General features: G+C 57.5%; 3 protein-coding genes across 6 annotated transcripts; all 3 read right to left on the reverse strand.

Moving 5' to 3' along the window:
• Nucleotides 1–770: 770 nt before the first annotated feature.
• HDHD3 (haloacid dehalogenase like hydrolase domain containing 3) lies at nucleotides 771–1,641 on the reverse strand. Its single transcript, XM_009093532.4, has one exon. It carries the CDS (start codon nucleotides 1,635–1,637, stop codon nucleotides 921–923), a length of 717 nt encoding a protein of 238 aa, XP_009091780.1. The 5' UTR covers nucleotides 1,638–1,641; the 3' UTR covers nucleotides 771–920.
• Nucleotides 1,642–2,148: 507 nt separating this feature from the next.
• On the reverse strand, nucleotides 2,149–9,991 carry ALAD (aminolevulinate dehydratase). Of its 4 annotated transcripts, none has more exons than XM_050981076.1 (13): nucleotides 9,870–9,905; nucleotides 6,951–7,127; nucleotides 6,502–6,643; nucleotides 6,289–6,339; nucleotides 5,508–5,644; nucleotides 5,043–5,178; nucleotides 4,546–4,629; nucleotides 4,280–4,368; nucleotides 3,930–3,985; nucleotides 3,188–3,275; nucleotides 2,628–2,714; nucleotides 2,376–2,505; nucleotides 2,149–2,296 (listed from the first exon to the last, which is right to left on the reverse strand). In XM_050981076.1, the coding sequence occupies exons 3-13, from the start codon at nucleotides 6,533–6,535 to the stop codon at nucleotides 2,223–2,225; spliced, it is 966 nt and encodes a 321-aa protein (XP_050837033.1). In that variant the 5' UTR covers nucleotides 6,536–6,643; nucleotides 6,951–7,127; nucleotides 9,870–9,905; the 3' UTR covers nucleotides 2,149–2,222. The 4 variants fall into 4 exon arrangements, with proteins under 4 accessions (XP_050837033.1, XP_050837032.1, XP_009091895.1 ...); XM_050981075.1 differs by having other exon boundaries at nucleotides 5,508–5,604; nucleotides 9,870–9,903; XM_009093647.4 differs by lacking the exon at nucleotides 6,951–7,127 and having other exon boundaries at nucleotides 5,508–5,604; nucleotides 9,870–9,991.
• Nucleotides 9,992–10,989: 998 nt separating this feature from the next.
• POLE3 (DNA polymerase epsilon 3, accessory subunit) lies at nucleotides 10,990–14,874 on the reverse strand. Its single transcript, XM_009093533.4, has 4 exons — nucleotides 14,613–14,874; nucleotides 13,888–13,973; nucleotides 13,126–13,244; nucleotides 10,990–12,652 (listed from the first exon to the last, which is right to left on the reverse strand). Exons 1-4 carry the CDS (start codon nucleotides 14,676–14,678, stop codon nucleotides 12,492–12,494), a joined length of 432 nt encoding a protein of 143 aa, XP_009091781.1. The 5' UTR covers nucleotides 14,679–14,874; the 3' UTR covers nucleotides 10,990–12,491.
• Between the last annotated feature and the right edge of the window lie 1,981 nt (nucleotides 14,875–16,855).

The raw sequence follows: 16,855 nt of genomic DNA on the forward strand, positions 1-16,855 counted from the left end.
TTTTCCAACCTAAATGATTCTGTGATTCCCTGACTGGGATGCAACTGGAGGTGCTTTTGGGAGGAGCTACCCCATTGCGGAGCAGGGACAGCACAGGGGGCTGGCCCTTGTGGGGGAACCATGCTGGGAGAGGGACAGTGCTGAGGGGCTGTGGCCATGCCCAGGCAGAGGAACAAGCAAAGACCATCAGAAGGAAACCAAAACTGAGTGTCCCAAGGCAGTGGGGTTTGAGTGTAACATGGTGCAAACATGGGGAGCTGATGGCAGCAGGCAGGGAGGAAGGAGAGGTGTAGGCCTGGAGTTGAGCCAGAGAAAGGGGTTCAAAATAATCTTTAAAGGGTTATCATTATTTCTCACTACCTAAATCAGTAAAGTTTGTTAATTGACAGTTCATTAAGTGAAATTGCCCAGCTCCAAACTGGTTTGCCCACAGCAGGAGGCCTGCAGGCACCTCCTGCTTGCCTACCACTGTTGGGAAGGGGGGGGATGTTGGTGAGGTGGCAAAGCTGGGGTACACTGAGGGTGCAGGGCCTGGGCAGGGGTATCCTGGGTGCTCTGTGTGGGCAAACCTTCCCTGGGACAGAGCCAGCACTTGCACTGGTGGATGTTTAGGCCTGTCCCCGGGGTGAGTGAGAAGGGATAAACCTCAGTATCTGCCTCCCAGAATGAACCTCTGCAGTGAGCCAGTCCCAGCCCTGCTAGGGGAAGACACCACAGCTGACCTTCTTCTGTGGTGTTTTTAGAGCCATGAAACACATCTGCTCCACTGCTGGGCATCAGAAATGTTTTATTGCATGAACACTCCTCCTGCTCCATAGGCAGCTCAGACTTGCTACTCTTCCCTGCCCACCTGGCAGCAAGAAATCTCACGGCAGGACAGTTCAGCACTGGCAGCAGCACTGGACCCCTCCGAACCTCAGCTACTCCTTCTCGATGCGAGCCAGGAGGTGGCTGAGCGTGGGCAGGACATGCTCGGGGGGCACCTCCGGCCCCTCGCCCTGCCCAGCCGCCCGCAGCAGGAAGCTGTGCATGCCCGCGGCCCGGGCCGCCCGGTAATCCCGGCTGTAGTCATCCCCGATGTGAGCCGCCTGCTCCGGGCGGGCCCCGCCGAGCCGCAGCGCCTGCTCGAAGATCCTCCCGTCCGGCTTGGCGAAGCCCGCGGCCTCGGAGGTGAGCACGAACTCGAAGTGGTGCCGCAGGTTGCACTGCGAGAGGATGGCTTCCAACCGGCTGTCAAAGTTGGACACGACTCCCATGCGGAAGCCGAGCTGGCGGCACCGGCTCAGGGTCTCGGCGGCTCCCGGCAGCACCTCCCAGGTGTTGGAGCTGCAGTAGTCGCGGTAGAGCTTCTCTGCCAGCTTCGTCAGGGCTGCCTCGTCCTGCACGCCGGAGAGCCTGAAGCTCTGTTTGACAACATCCAGCCACCACTGCCGGGAGCTGAGCCCCTGGCCGTGGCCGTAGTTGGGGAAGCGCCGGCTCTGGGTTCCGTACACCTCCCGGAAGGAGCGCCCCAGAGCCTCGGGCTGCACCTGCAGCCCGTGGGCCCGGGCCTCGGCCGCGTAGCTCTGGCCCACGGGCTGCCGCAGCCGCAGCAGCGTGTCCTTCACGTCCCACGTCAGCAGGCGCAGCCTGAGCATGGCCTCGGCAGCGCCCGGGGACACCGCCGAGCCCCGCGCTGCCAGTCACATCCGAGGGCTACGGGCACCCCGGCCTTTTGTCCACCCCAGTATGAGCGTCGGGGTCCCTCCGGCGGGGCTCAGGGCCCTTCTGGGGTCATCACGGAGACGCGGCAGGGAGGGCAAACCCTGCTCCGAGTGCCAGGGCAAAGTCTGCCAGGCCGGGGCAGTGACACTCCCCACGTGGGTGCCACAGGCGGGTCGGGCTGGGGGTCACGGGCACGGCCGGGGTGTCTGGGGAGGGCGTCCGGGTCGAGAGCACCGCTGGAACGCAGGTGCAAGCTCAGGGTGTCCCCGCGGGCCCCAGAGGTGCGGGGCGGTGCCGGCGCTCACCGGGCCGAGCTCCCGGTGCGCGCGGGCTGCGGGCTGGGGGGGGGCAGTGCCGAGGCCCACCTGCGCCGCTGCCCGGAAGGGCAGCCCCTCCCGGAAATCCCTCCCATCCCGGAGAACCCGCCCCTCCCGGAATTCCCGCCCCTCCCGGAATTGCCTCCCATCTCGGAGAACCTGCCCCTGCCGCAGAACCCGCCCCGGCCGCAATGGCCGCGCTCAGTGCCGGCCCGCCGCCTCTCGCAGCCAGCGCAGCAGCTGCGGTGTGAAGTAGGTGATTATGATGTCGGCACCTGCGGAGAGACGAGACGCTGGTGCCACCCGGTGGGACACGGGGGGTAGAGAGGGGGGACACGGGGGTCGCAGCCTCACCTGCGCGCCTGAAGGCCGTGATCGCCTCCTGCACCGCCGCCTCCAGGCTGAAGGCGCCGGCCTGCGCCCCGTGCCACAGCATGGCGAACTCCCCCGAGACGTGGTACACGGCCAGCGGGTGCGTGGGGTGCTGCGGAAGCGGGTCAGCGCCGGGGACAGCCCGGCCCGCACACCCCGGCGCTCCAGCGCCCGTCCCTGCACACAGAATCCACAGCCCCCACCCAGAGCCCTCCCTGCCCCGCAGGTCCTCACCCGAGCCTTGACGTCCCTCACGAGGTCCAGGTAGGGCATCCCCGGTTTCACCATCAGCATGTCTGCGCCCTCCCGCACGTCCCGGTCCTGCCACGGCAGCACGGGGACAAGAACAGCTTGTTTTTGCCCAGGAGTTTGGAGCCGTGGTGGTTTTCCTCAGGAGGGATCACAGGATGCTGTGAGCCCCTCATAGCCAAGGTGGCTGGTGCTCCCCTCGCCATACACATGGTGCCTGGGGAGAGCTGATGGCTTCATGTCCCTGCACCAAGCCAAGCAGGGCATGGGGACAGCAACTGCACAGCTCCCAGTGCTCAGCCCTCAGGCACACACTGGGACCAGCTCTGCCAGGCTGGTGGGCCTTGAGTTTCTTTGGCTCATGGAAGGGGAACACCATTGACCATTTGCCTCCCAACCTCTTGCTTGCTGCAAGCCCTGTAGGGTGCAATCACCCAGGCCCTATGTGAGGGTGTCCCACCCCACACTCACCCCACTGAGGGTATCCCACCCCACAGCCCACACTCACCCCACTGAGGGTGTCCCACCCCACAGCCCACACTCACCACAGCGCGCACGGCCAGCCCGCGGGCGCCCGGGGGCAGCTGGTAACAGCGCCGGTCCCCAAAGGCAGGTTTGGACAGCGCCGCGTCCCTGCAGAGGGGCAGAGGGCAGGGGGTGAGGAACCCTTGCCTCCCACCTCCTACAGCTCCAGAAAGACGAGGACAGGCCAGGACAAGCATCTGAGCCACTGAGCCAGAGCAAGGGGGCACTGCAGTTCAGCACCCAGGGATTGTTTTGGGACGTCCTACAGGCCCAGGCTGGCCCTGGGAGCTGGTTCAACACCCACTGCCCTCCTCATGCCCAGAGTCTGCGTAAAATTATGTCAGGCTCTTTTCCAAGGTAGATTCCTTGGAGATACCCTGCCGGGGTCAGGCTGTTCTTGGGAAAAAGTCTAACAGCTGGCTCAGCTGAAGCTTGTCCCTGAAGTCACCCTGTGGGGCAGCACTGACTCCTGACTGCTCTTGGAAGCTGCAGGCAGCTCCCTCTGCCTGCCTTGCCACCAGCACCCGAGGAGGTCAAGGGTTGGGATGGTAGATCACCCTTCAGTGACCTTGCTGCCAGCCAGCCTCTTCTGGGCAAGTACTTTTTGCATGGAGAAGTAGGAGTAGGGTGCTGAAAAATGACCAGTGTGGCCCCATGTGCAGCCCAGGCTCTGAGCAAGCCCCTTTCCCAAGTGACTCCCTGGGAATGCACTCCCGGGCAGCCTGGTCCTGGCTGGGCACACCTGGCTGGGGACAGACCCACCTGAAGGGGCCGTAGAAGCATGAAGCAAACTTGGCACTGTAGCTCATCACCGAGACCTGCAGGGCAGAGAGGGGCTGTGAGGGCTGGGAGCTCAGGGCCACATCCCAGTGCTGGGACAGGAGACATTCCCTCCCACAGCCTTACCCTCCCCTGCCAGACATCTGGCACCTCAGCACGCCTGGGCATTCCCCTCCAGCCAAGGACATTCCCCTCCTGCATGTGCCGGGGCAGGGCAATGCCCATGGCACCAAGGGGAGCTTTGCCCCTCCTGCCACTTGCCCTGTCCCGCTGTGCTGCAGCCTCCCATGGAGGTGGCTTGTGCCTGTGGCACACACAGGCCCCTGGCTCACCTTGTTGCCCAGGTCGTTGGAGATCAGTGCCTGCTTTATGGCTGCAATGCGCCCGTCCATCATGTCCGAGGGGGCCACGATGTGGCAGCCTGCAGGGACAGACAGCACAGGGATGTTGGGAACACTGGAGGCTCAGGTGCTGCCTGGACAGTGCAGGGGAGCACTTCCAGTTAGAGCCAGGCCCAGTCTGCTTTTGAGTCTGCCCAAAGCAGAGAGAGACAGCTCTGTGAGAGCCAAACTGGGGTGTCACTGCCCGGGCTCCCCACCTGCTTTGGCATAAGCCAGCGCCACCTCAGCCAGCCGCTGGCAGCTGAGCTCATTCTGGATGGTGCCATCCTCACGCAGGATGCCTGGGAGACAAACCTGGGGTTACACAGTGGAGGGACAGCTCAGTCGCCAGGGGAGTGTGGCTCTGGGGACAAGCTGAGGAGATGCTCAGAGCAGCAGTGGGGAACTTGATGTGTCAAGGGAGGTGGATAAGGACCAGGACCCTGCTGGGGATTGGACACAGCATGTGGGTGCTCCAGGGAAGGGATGGCAGAGATAGGGGACATGGAAGGGTGCTCAGACTCAGGGGCCTGATGGAGGGTCTGAACCACCCATGCCTCCCACCCTGTGGTCAAAACCCAGGAGAGATCACCCAGGCTCAACTACAGCAGTACAGGGAAGCCAAGTCTTGTAGCAGGATCTGACCAGATCCTCAGCAGAAAATGGCAAATCCCAGAGGCTCCCAGAGGCAGAAGGCTCAGAGGTCCCCGCTCACCACAGTGCCCGTGTGAGGTGTAAGGGCACAGGCAGACATCGCAGGCAATCAGCAGCTCCGGGAAGGTGGAGTGGATCTTCCTGATGGCCTGGATGGCAGGAGTGCCCTCGGCATCAGCAGCAGAGCCTCTCTCATCCTATGAGCACACAAACACCTCAGCATGCACAGCTGACACATCCCACTGGCTCCTCCGTGGCAGCAGCTCTGCCCAGGAAGCATTTCCTGAACTGTGGGACTCTGTAAGGCTGGATGGTGGGACCCCACTGAGGGAAAAGGGTGATGGGCAGCTAGGGCAGGTTTTGGGGCTACCTGCAGAGCTCTGGGAACTTTCTGGGTGTCACTGCAATATCCTATCATATCAGAGACCCTGAACTGCTCCTGTTTCATCAGACCACCCCCCACCCAGCCCCCCATTGCTCTGACAGCCCTGTGGCTTTCCCAGCACCCCCACACCCATGCACTAACCTTGTGGACCTTGCTGGGCACTCCAAAGATGAGCACACACTTGAGGCCGTCTTCGACAAGGGGCCGCAGCATCCCCTCCAGCTTGTTCACTCCATACCTGAGCAGGGCAAAGGGAAGCAGCTGCCAGGCACCCAGACCTGCCCCGTGGGGAGAACTGCCCTGTGAGCAATCCAGCATCTCCAGGCAGTGGCTGGAGGTACAGGGGAGGTGTTGCCTGAACACTGGGAGGAACAATCTGAGCCCTTATCTGGGGCTCCAGGAGTGCTATCTGCCCGGCAGGGACACTGCTCTGGAGGGATGGGCATACCCTGCCCTTGGATCCCTTATCTTGGTGTCCCTGGTGCAGCTCCAGCTCCCTTTCCCATCACAGCACCCCTGCCCAAAGCCCTGGGAATGTGCAGCAGATGCAGAGGGGAGCTGCCAGTCCACTGGCATCTGTGGGATCCAGTGCAGGACCAGATTCCATGCACTTGCAGAGGTATTCTAGCTGCTGCTGGAAACCCTTCCAGCCTCCCTGTGTGCCCAGCCCACACAGCCTGGGAGTGCTCTGGGACACAGCCAGTCCCTGGTGCTGTTCTTCCCAGTACTGACACTTTTCCAGCATTCCCTGCATGATTCCCTCCACTCCCTTAGTGGATGAACATTCCCACTTTGCCTGATGCTGAGAGATCTCCAAAGCAGGAACCAGAGGGTTGGAAGCCTCCCCCTGGCTCATGCTCAGGGCAGAAATGAACCCCCCCAGACACAGGGCACAGCAGTGACTCAGGGGCTGGATTCATACCTGGCTTGTCCAGGAAGGCTGGGAATTTGCTCCACGGCATCAGGGCTGTCACTGTGGGAGGTGGATGGGACAGAGACATGAGCACTCGGTGGGAGACGGAAGCCTCTCACCCAGACTTGTCCACAGGAGCTCTGCACCTGTTTGAGAGCTCAAGGGGTACAGGGATGGCCCCAGCCAGGTCCATCCCTCCCCTGAGAGCTGGGGCTCACTCACGTGACAAAGATGGGGTAGATGAGGTTGGAGGCATCGAAGGTGGTGGCCGTGCACTGCCAGGAGCGCAGCACGGGGTGGAAGTAGCCGCTGTGGAGAACGGAGTCTGCCTGCATGGTGGGCTCTGCTGTCAGGGAAGGAGACTCTGAAACACCAAAACAAACCAGCAGGGCCCTGGTGAGCTGCTGCTCTTGGCACATGTGAGGAGGGGCTGGGATCCAGGCAGCCCCTGCAGGACTGACCCTGTCCCATGCCAGGCCATGAGCTGCAGCCCAGGCAGCTCCACCCCACCTACCCCGAGCACCCTGGGGTGCTGCAGGATGCCCATCAGCAGTCACAGCACTTTCCATTAACAGGGGCATCAGTGACTCCTCCCCACAAACCTCCCAGTTCTGTGTATCAAACCTCCATTTCCAGCCACTGACAATCTCCCCCAGCAGAATCATGTTCACCTTCTGCAGGTTCCTTTCCCTGAGCCCCGAGGGTCATTCTTCATTCATTTTACTTTTCCTTAGTGCTGAGAAATTGTGGTTGTGTATGGAGAGGATACAGAGCTTCTCTGTGTGATCTTTAAGGTCCCTTCCAACCCATATAATTCCATGATTCCATGTAGCACCACATATTTATGGCTGCAATGTGAAGGTGCAGTTACAGAAGAGGGGCACCTCCAGGGGCACTGGAGGCACAGGACCATCCAGGGCTCTAAAGTTCTCACACAACTCTTGCAGTTAAACAACTCCAGTGGCCACTTACTGCTGGATAAAGAAAACCACGGAGTTGGGCAAAACTGATTTCAGCGGTAACAAAATTTACACATAAATCCATCATTAGCTATCTCATGACCGAGGTTCTTCTGTAGCAATGTTTTACTCTCTAATAGCTCTAGTAATAATTCTGTGATCAGCCCATTAAGAATTACATTTCCATGAGGGCTCAATTCCCACCACCATGCTGCTGGTGGATGTGATGGAAGGGGCCGTGGGAAGGGAGCTCTCCTGGGACGAGGTGTTTGGCTGCAGTGCAGAGGAGCAGCTGCACGACCCCAACAAGGGATTGTTTGTGCAGAGCAGCTCCAAGGACTGCTGGCTGCTCACACAGGGCCACATCCCTGAACGCCCTATGCAGAGGAGCTTGGGTGCCCTGGGAGACAAAGCTAAGTTCCCACTGAAGAGCTTGGGGTTTTGGGAGCTAAGCTTGAGGGAGATGGGCAGGAGCAGAGCTGAGATGGGATTCTGAAAGAGCAGGTGGATTCCTGTGAGTGTCCTGGGCAGGGCAGGGCTTCCCTAGGGAGATGGAGCAGCCATAGTCCATCCCAGGAGGGATTCTGCAGGCAGTAAACCTCTCTGACCCTCAGCCTGCATCCAAACTCTCTCCAGAGAACAGAGTGGGATCAGAGTCCCCCTGGAGGCACAGCTCCAGCTCCCAACACAGAATCTGGGGGACAAAGTTTTACACTAGAACCCACGACACCAGCCAGTAACAGAGCTGGGTGATGGCTCAGTTCTTCTGGAAAACCTTTAATATGAAGTGTTTCGCCTATTTTACACACTCAAGACCCTTAAGATGTTCTAATATGGAGCCAAATTCTGTCAGAGCACCCCAGTGCGCAGGACACTTGGAACAAAGGGGAACTGTATTCAGTCCAGGGCTGGAATCGAGCCTCCCATACCCCAAGGAATCGCTTCTGCTTGGGGATGAGGAAAAGTCCCTCTTGGTTAGAGGCTTACACGCATAAAAACCCCAATAGAAACATCAGGTGGTGCTCATGGGGGATGCAGAGCAGCTGACACGAACCTGGCAGCGTCATGACATCCCTGGCAAGCCATTTTTAGCCCTTGGAACGCTGCTGCCCCAGGCCTTGCTCCAGGGAAAGGGGACAGCACTCGGGTGAACCGGAGCTGGCAGCTCCAGCAGGCGCCTGGCTCCAGGCAGGGCTCCAGGCAATGGCAAACAAAGGGCTCAGTGAACAAAACCCACCTCGAGAATCCAAAAAATGCTTTAAACAGTTAATCCCACCAGGGGGAGGGGAGGGGGCCGGGTGGGACCAGAAGTACCTGACTGGATGGGACAGATAGAGGCCACAGCTCCCGAAACCGCGCCCTGGAGGAGGAGGAGACGGATCGGGCGGGATTGCAGTGCCAAGATAAGAGCAGCACGGGTGGGTCCCAGGCTGCTGGGCCGGGTCCTCCTTCCCAGCCCCACGGCCAGGACAAGCTGCTGCCCACGCAGGGCACTCGGCGGGATGAGGGCAGGGCCGTGGAGCGAGGCTGCAGGAGTGTGCCATGGGGGCAGGAGTGTGCCATGGGGGCATTGCGCAGCCCTGGGCTGGGGCTGCTCCTCTCGAGATCCCGGAAGAGCAAATTAACCTCTCCCCAGCATCCAGGGCTCAGACATGACTTTCTAAAGCTCTTTGCTCCGGGCACATCGGAGGAGGTCAAGGACAGGTCGGCAGCAGAGTGGCTTCACCTTTGCTCTTTCCACTGGGACCGGTCCAAAGCCGCAGCAGCCGAACCCGCAGCTGTGCCCAGCCCGTGCTCGCGGCACTGCCCGGGTGCCTCGCTGCTCTCGAGGGACGGGAAGTGACTTCCCAACGGAGAACCCGACACACACCGGCCTACGGCACCGGCACCGGCCGGACAATGCTCGGGACGGGCTGGAGGCAGACCCGGCGCTGCTCTGGCTCCCGACAGCTCCCCACGAGCTGGGAGAGTTCGTTCCCTCGTCTGGCCTCATCTTGGCAGCAAGAGGTGTCCCAGCATTTCAGGACACCCAAGCACACGTGGCCTCAGACATGAGCACAACCATTTAGCTAAATCCCAGGGACATGCAGGCTCCCAAAATTCCAGCTAGGGACGGACCGGGGTGTTCTAGGAAAGTGGAGCTCCCCAGGCAGACAACGGAGTTGTGGGTTAATTAACAGCCACTAACGAAGGTCAAGCTTTTACAGGGTTAATTAAGAGCTACCTAAGAAGGTCAAGCTGTTAGGGCAGGTTTCCTGCTCCACGATGGGAACGGGGATGCTCAGGGGTCTGGAATTACACCCCAGGACAAGCGGGAGCTCAGTACCGACGGCAGCTCGCAGCATCACACGCTGCTCGGTGCGTCCCCCGCCGTTGCCACGGTTACCGAGCAAAAACGGAGCAAAACTGAGCAAAACCCGGGCTGTCCTTGCTGCGTTACCCGGGGCTGCCCTTCCTGCCAGCACCCAAGCGCGGCCGGGCCCCCTCCCTGGAGTCATTCTCCGGCAGCCCTGCAAGGGGCCGAGATCGGGGACCGGAGGAGGGGCGGACGCCCCGGCCCCAGCTCCGGTGCCCGCTCCCAGCCCCGCTCCCCGTTCGATTCCCGGTCCCGGTCCCGGTCCCGGCGCTCACCGACCGCCGCGTCCGCTCCGGCCGTGCGACAGTGTCCTCGATTTACATAACCACGCCCACGATCAGCATAGCCCCGCCCCCGCGCGGAGGGGCTGGCGGGAAGTCTCGCGGCGGAGCGCGGGAAGGGCGGCGCGGGGGAATGGGGGTGATGGCGGAGCCGGGATTTGGGGTCTGCAGCAGGGATGGGCCCTGGGGGACACGGGGCACTGCCTCGGGGTGCTGCGGGGGCAGGCTCTGGGTGCTAGGGCCAAGCAATCCAGTTGCGGGGTGCTGTAGGGGCACTTGGAGCCAGGTTTGGGGGTGCTGCAGGCGGACTCAGAGCCAGGTTCTGGGGGGCATGGAGCAGGGCTTTGGGGTGCTCGGGGGGCAGAAGGCAGGTTTGGGGGTTCATGGAGGCGGGAGCAAAGCTCTGGGGTGCTGCAGGACCCAGAGACATGTTTTGGAGTGCTGAGGGGGACGTGGAGCAGGGTTTTGGGGTGCTGGAGGTCTATGCAGTCCAGTTCTAGGGTGCTGTGGGATGACCTGGAGCCAGGTTTTAGGATTCTGGAGTGGCTGGGGCAGGGCATTGGGCTGCTGTGAGGCTTTGGAGTGCTGCAGTGTTTGGTTTAAGGAGCATAGCTGAGAGGCTATGCTGGTGGTGTGGAGCAGGGTTTGGGGTGTTGCAGAGGCACCTGGAGCTGGGCTTTGGGATGCTGGGGGAAGCCCAGACCCCTGCCTTGGTTTCTCAGAGCAAGGGAGAGGCCAGGATCAGGTTTAGTGCAGGACATTCTGCAGCTCCCCCACCAAAGCATCATTTCCTGGCTCGCTCCAGTGCAGAAACCCTGGATTAAGATCCTGGATCTTCCCCCCAGCCTGGAACCTCTCCCTGGAGTGAGGAGGAACTGACAGCTCCTTCCCCCAGCGAACATCAGTGACCTGGAAATCCCCTCCTTCTTTCCACAGTCCCTCCCTCCTCTCACACTGGGGCCCGGTTGCAGCAGCCTTCATCCTCCCCTCATCTTCCTCCATGTCAGCTGCTCCAGACACCATTTCCCAGAGCATTTCCTGCTCCCATCCCACTTATGCAACCACAACCTGCTCATTTTGTAACTGACCAAGATATGAGACTCCCATTTCTGTAAAAAAAATCTGGCTTTTATTTAGATCTCATTCCCTTCCAGAATATGCACCCCAGATATGTGCTGAAGAGGAAAAAAAAAAAAAGAGGAAAAGAGCTGGAAGGTGGGTGTTTATCAGAAATGTGAGGAACACATCATCAGCTCAGGCTTTCCACAGCCCAACAGAATGCCAGCAGAAACTAGACAGCAGAAGATCTGTGTTGGTTCAGTTATTTTCAGAAGCTGGGCTTGTGTGCGTATGAAAATCCAGCCAGCCAGAAAAGCAGGAAGGCAGGGTGGTTTTTGTGGGTAGCTGCCACCATTTTTTGGTGGAAAGGATCCAGAATTCCTCACAAGTGCTATTTTAAAACTGAACATCATCAAAACCTGGGGGTTTTAAATGTATCTAAAACTTCCTGAGGGAGAAAGGCATCAGAACTAAGAGTTAAGTGGAAAAGCACAAACCTACACTAGCACAAGGGATACCAACAGCTTCTCTCAACTCTTCCTTCCTGCAGGGGCCTTCTGTGAAACGACATGGGCCCCTTGGGTGGGCACACCCTGGCCCTGCTGCCCTCCCAGAGGCATCCCTGGAATGACCAGCAAAGGCTACAGAGGGAGCTTGGATGGAATTAGCCTATCCCAACTGGGAAAAGGGGAAAAGAACCACAATTCACCACTCTGTTCTAGCACATCTCAGTTTGCTGCAGGAGCTGCTGCTGCAGGGGTCAGGTGAGACCACCAGCCCCCCAGTGTGACACTGACCTGTCACACCCCCAGCACTGCACAAAGGCACCTGTTTTCAGCCCTGCTCCTCATGTGAGCCCCTCCTTGTGCTTCAGATTTTGAATCAGTCTCCTCTTTGTCTCTCAGGGCTCTCAAAGACACTGTCAGTGTACAGTTTACCCATCAGCACTGTGTGTTTCTTGGATTTAGGTTAGTTTGGATGAGTCAGTGAGTGAACTTGTGGTCCCTGTACAGCCACCTTGTGCTGCTGCTGAGGCTGGACACAGTGTCACTGTCACAGTACAGCAGGGAGAGAAGGCACAGCCGGGATGCAAGGAAACAAAGGGAAAAGAATAACTCAACTGGATCAAAAGCTCCAGTGTGCAGCTCCCAAGCCTCTGGACATCATCACCTACATTCTACACCCCAGAAGTGATCTCTGAATGATCTGCTAGATTCAGCCCCTCATATTCAAGAGTCTCATGTTCTCCTGGCCAGTTTCTGCACTGAGCACCCACCAGTTCTTTTTTCCTCTCTTTCAGAGCCAACCCAGCATCAAAAGCCCAGGAAGTGCCTGCCCAGAGCCTGGGGAGGGCCAAAGCCCCCCAGGCGCAGGTAGGAGCCACCCTGCCATGGAAAAGCTTCAGCACAGTCCTTGATGTACAAATTACAGGCCAAAAGGGACAGGCCACAGAGGGGCAGTACAAAGCTCTAATGGATACTCCAGGGGATGCAGCAAGGTCCATTTACAGTGTTTACAACCCTCTGAGCACACCCCAGCCCCTGCCCACGAGCCAGCTCAGTTGTCCAGCTCTTCCTCATCGTTTTGTTCTTCCTCCTCCATCCTCTCATCATCATCATCATTGTCCTCCTCTCGGCTCTTATCTTGCTCTTCCGAGTCTGCCTTCTTGTCTTTATCTTTCCTGGCCTCTTTCTTTCCTTTCTGCTCCCGCCTGTAAACTGGAGGAGAGGGAACAGTGAGGGCTTGGCGCTGACATGGACAGGTCAGTGGCTGAGGTCCAACATCCACTCACTTTCCCGGCTTTGGAGGGGAGCAGGGAACTCAGAGCACAACTCACCCTACAAGCTGAGCTGTGCTGAGCAGCTCCATAGGAAATCAGGTTAAATTTCAGCAGAAAAATGCTGAAAAGGATGCAGGAGGTCACATTTACAGGCAGCACCTACAGCTTTCCTTAGATAACTTAGGGGAGTGAGACCAGATGAGACTTTCTCAATCCTCATCAGTTGTGCAATAATGTTATCCCAGTCCCGTTAAAAGGTGCACATTAGTTACTCCCCAGGCAAACTGCAGTGTAGGATGCTGGGCAAAGAGAAGAGAAACAAGACAGGCAATAAGTGTTGCTTGTCCAGCATTGAAGGAAAACAGGACTCGGTGCCTCTCAGAGTCCCTGGACACCCATGGAGCACGGTACCTTCCAGGGATTCCTTCAGAGGGGCCACGAATCTCTGAAACTCCATCTCCTCCATGGCAGAGAGCACATCCCCAGCATTCAGGGTTTTTCTCTTCCCCTTCATGGCAAAGTTATTTGCACTAGGCAGAACCAAAAAGAGAGGTAATTTGGAACTGTTAGCAATTCCATCTTGTTTATTAAAGCCATAAGCAACTTCAAAAAAGCCATCCCCTAAACATTTAAGTTATCATTTAATAAAGGAGGTTTGAGATATTTTTGTTTACACTGGCTGTGCTTTCCCACTGTGTTAGTTTCTGCCTGCACAGACCTTTTCTACAAGCAGAAGGAGAAAGCCTGATCCTTGGCTGTGACAGTTCCACACAGCCCTAGAAACACCTGACACTAGAGAAATGACTGCCTGCAGAGAATATGCCAAACCACCCCAAAAATGTGAGTGAGTCCTCTGTGGCAGCTCTTGCCCTAACACAGCTTCATGGGGAAGAGCCTGGAAGTGAGTCAAGTGCTCCTGCCTTTGCCAGGAAGGCTCTGCAGCCACACTATAAGGTTAATGGCAGTTTGGGACCCCTCTTTTTGGGATATGGCTGTGTCCAGAGCCCAGCTACCTTCCCATGGGCAGTCCAACCCCACCTGCTGCAGCCTGGCAGACTGGTTTATTTATATAAACAGGCAATATAGAAAACCAAGACTGGGAAAGAGTCCCCAGGCCAGCAGAGATGAATTAATTAATCAAGTGCCCCAGTGACTGCTGCACCAAGTCCTTACCATGATGTTGCATACAGCACAAACACACTCGCTGCTCGGGAGATCGCGCTCCGGGCTTCTTTGGAAATATTGACTCCATCAGGAAGCTGAAAAACAAATCCAACTTTTATCAGCAGCTGCTAAAAATGACTTAAACTCACATAATTCAAGTGTCAGTTTGTTAAGGCACTCAGAGGGCTCAGAAGAACTGGGAACTGCTCTGGGGTTGCTGTCACAGGAGCTCTGCTCCCAGCTAGAAGCCAAGGGCAGTAGGAATGTGTGCCTCAAAGGCACGGAGCTGAGCAGAAGCCCAGCGACTCTGGCATTTGAGGTCTGGCCACTGCAGGTAACTCATCCTGTGACTGCCCAGCTCCTGACATGCCTGCCAGGCCCAGACCCACTCAGCAACACCTCACAGCTCCAGACCAAACGAACTAAATTAACCACTGGGAATTATTCTGGATTTTTATATAGACATGGACTTGTGTGCTGAAGTTTTAGGGGGCCTGGTTCTCACAGTGCCACTGCAGGAGCTGTGCTGCTGTGAGCGGCACCAGTGCAGCTGCATCCCTTGGGACGCTGCAGTGAGGGCCACAGCCCCGGTGCCCCAGGGGGACAGCCCAGGGCAGAACCTCGCGGGCGGGGACACGGCACGGGCCGGGGGCCGGGATCTCCGGGGCCGGGATCTCCCGGGGCCGGGATCTCCAGATGCCCCGCTCCTCTGGGCCGCGGGGCCCGGCACCCACCGCCTCCTTGATGATGCGGGTGATGACGGCGTTGGGCAGGTTCAGGTCCTCCGGTCTCTCCGCCATCCTGGGCCTCCTTCAAGGCAAACGCGGCGTCAGGGGCGCGGGGATGGGCGGGATCCCGGCGGGATCCCAGCGGGACAAGGCGGGATCCCCTCAGAACAGGGGGATCGCGGTGGGACACGGCGGGATCCCCTCAGGACACGGCGCTCCCGGCCCGGCCCGGCCGTACCCAGCCCGCGCTCCGCCGCCGCCCCGCCCGCTCCCGGCGCGCACCGCGGCCCGGCCTACACGGCGGGAAATGGCGGCTGGGCCTGAGGGAGGGCGCCGGAGAGCGGAGAGGGAGAAGGACAAGGACAAGGACAAGGACAAGGACAAGGACAAGGACAAGGCGGAGAGGCAGGCATAGGAACAGGATAAGGACAGGGTTAGGGGTAGGCATAACTATAGGTGTGAGTGCAAGTCTAGGTGTAAGGCCAGGTGATGGTGAGGGGACAGGGACAAGTGGAGGGACAGGTTCAGCTATAGCTGAAGGGGACAGGGACAGGTTCAGGTGTACGTGAAGGGACAGGTTCAGTTGTAGATGATGGGACAGGTTCAGGTGTAGATGATGGGACAGGGGCAGCTTAGGTTCAGGTGGTCACACTGCTGTCACTGGGGGTTGCTGGCGGCTGAGGAGCTGGCAGCAGGGCCAGGGCCAGGCACAGGCACAGGGGGAGCTGGTGCAGCCCTGGGGCAGAGCTCTGGGATTATTCCCAAGGTCCCCCAAGGTCCTTGGGATCAGTAAGGCTCCCTCTAAGGCTGTGTGGCACTATTAGTGAGTAAGGCATTACTGTATCCTCAGCCAAGAGCATGCGAGGCTGACAAAGCTCCAGCATCTGCACCTACGCAGATACAAAACTTTTCCACTTATTTATACATTTTTAGCAAACAAATTAATGTTCATTGACTTTAGGTTACATAATTCTCCTCATTACTTTGCTTTTTATCTGCTCTTGGTTGATATTTTTCTCACTCTTTGTGCTAATCTGGTCCACATACTTTATTACTTTTATAATCTTTTTCTCAGTCAGGGAATCTCCAGCTTTTCAGGCCTTAATCTCCTCTGCATTTTCTGCTTACTCCAACACCCTTGAAGGGTCATAAATTTAAGATCTCAGATGTCCAATCTCCAGCTCCCTTTGGCTTTGTTTATTGAAGCTTGGTAGGGTTACTTTTAGCAAACTTTTGGTTATTTAGTGATCAAAGTAATTGTAACAGCCTGTGAAGAAACTTAACTTGTGCTAGCTCAAAGTGGGCACTGGTTGCAATTAATAAAAACAATTAGTTAGGAAAGTTACTTAATTTCCAAAGGGAAATAACAGCTGTTTTACCCCACACTGGTGTCTGGTCTCTTCCCTTGTTGCTGTGTGAGGGCACAGGGCTGTGAGTGCCTCCATCCCTGGCCTAAACCCTGTAATTCCATGAGACTTTATCCCTGCTGATAACCTGACCAGGTAATTAAATAAGCTCAGAGTGCAAGAAAGCAGATTAATTAGGTGCTGTGTTGGGGTGATACTTGGAATTGTGAGCAGCGATTGACAGCAGAGCCCTTTTCCAAGGAAAATGGGAATTTCCTGTTGACAAGGGCGGTGTTTCTGTTGTCGGGAGAGTTGACAGAAGCTTGTGAGCCCAGGTGAAGGTAACTGTGGGGACATAATGCTGTGCTGGGGGAAGCACAGAATGAGCACACCTGGGCCAGGCCTGTGACTGTTACAGTTCCACTGGATTAATAAACTCCATCCCTGCTGTACAAACAGTGTGTAAGTTTGGTTTTAGCTCCTTTCCATGTGTTTTGTTGTCAACCCTGGCTGCTGGGTGTCCCTGGGCAGGTGTGGCAGTGCTGGCACTGGGGAGGGGCATTCACAGACTGAGCTGCTGTGACAGTGACCGTGGCAGACTTGGATCATGGACAGGGGTATTACATTTGTTGGGAATGCCCCAAAGAAGGCAGGAATGATGCATCTGACTCCATGTTCTTAGAAGGCTAATTTATTACTTTATAATACTATATTCTATTAAAGAATACTATACTATACTAAAGAATACAGAAAAGATACTTAGTGAATGCTAAATAATGAAAACTCCTGACTCTCTCCAGAGCCCTGACCCAGCTTGGCCCTGGTTGGCCAAAGAGTGAAAACAACTCCCAGCAGAATGCAATGGAACAATCCCCTGTGGGTGAACAATCTCCAAACACATTC

This window comes from Serinus canaria, chromosome 17, assembly GCF_022539315.1.
Source record: "Serinus canaria isolate serCan28SL12 chromosome 17, serCan2020, whole genome shotgun sequence".
NCBI lineage: Eukaryota > Metazoa > Chordata > Aves > Passeriformes > Fringillidae > Serinus > Serinus canaria.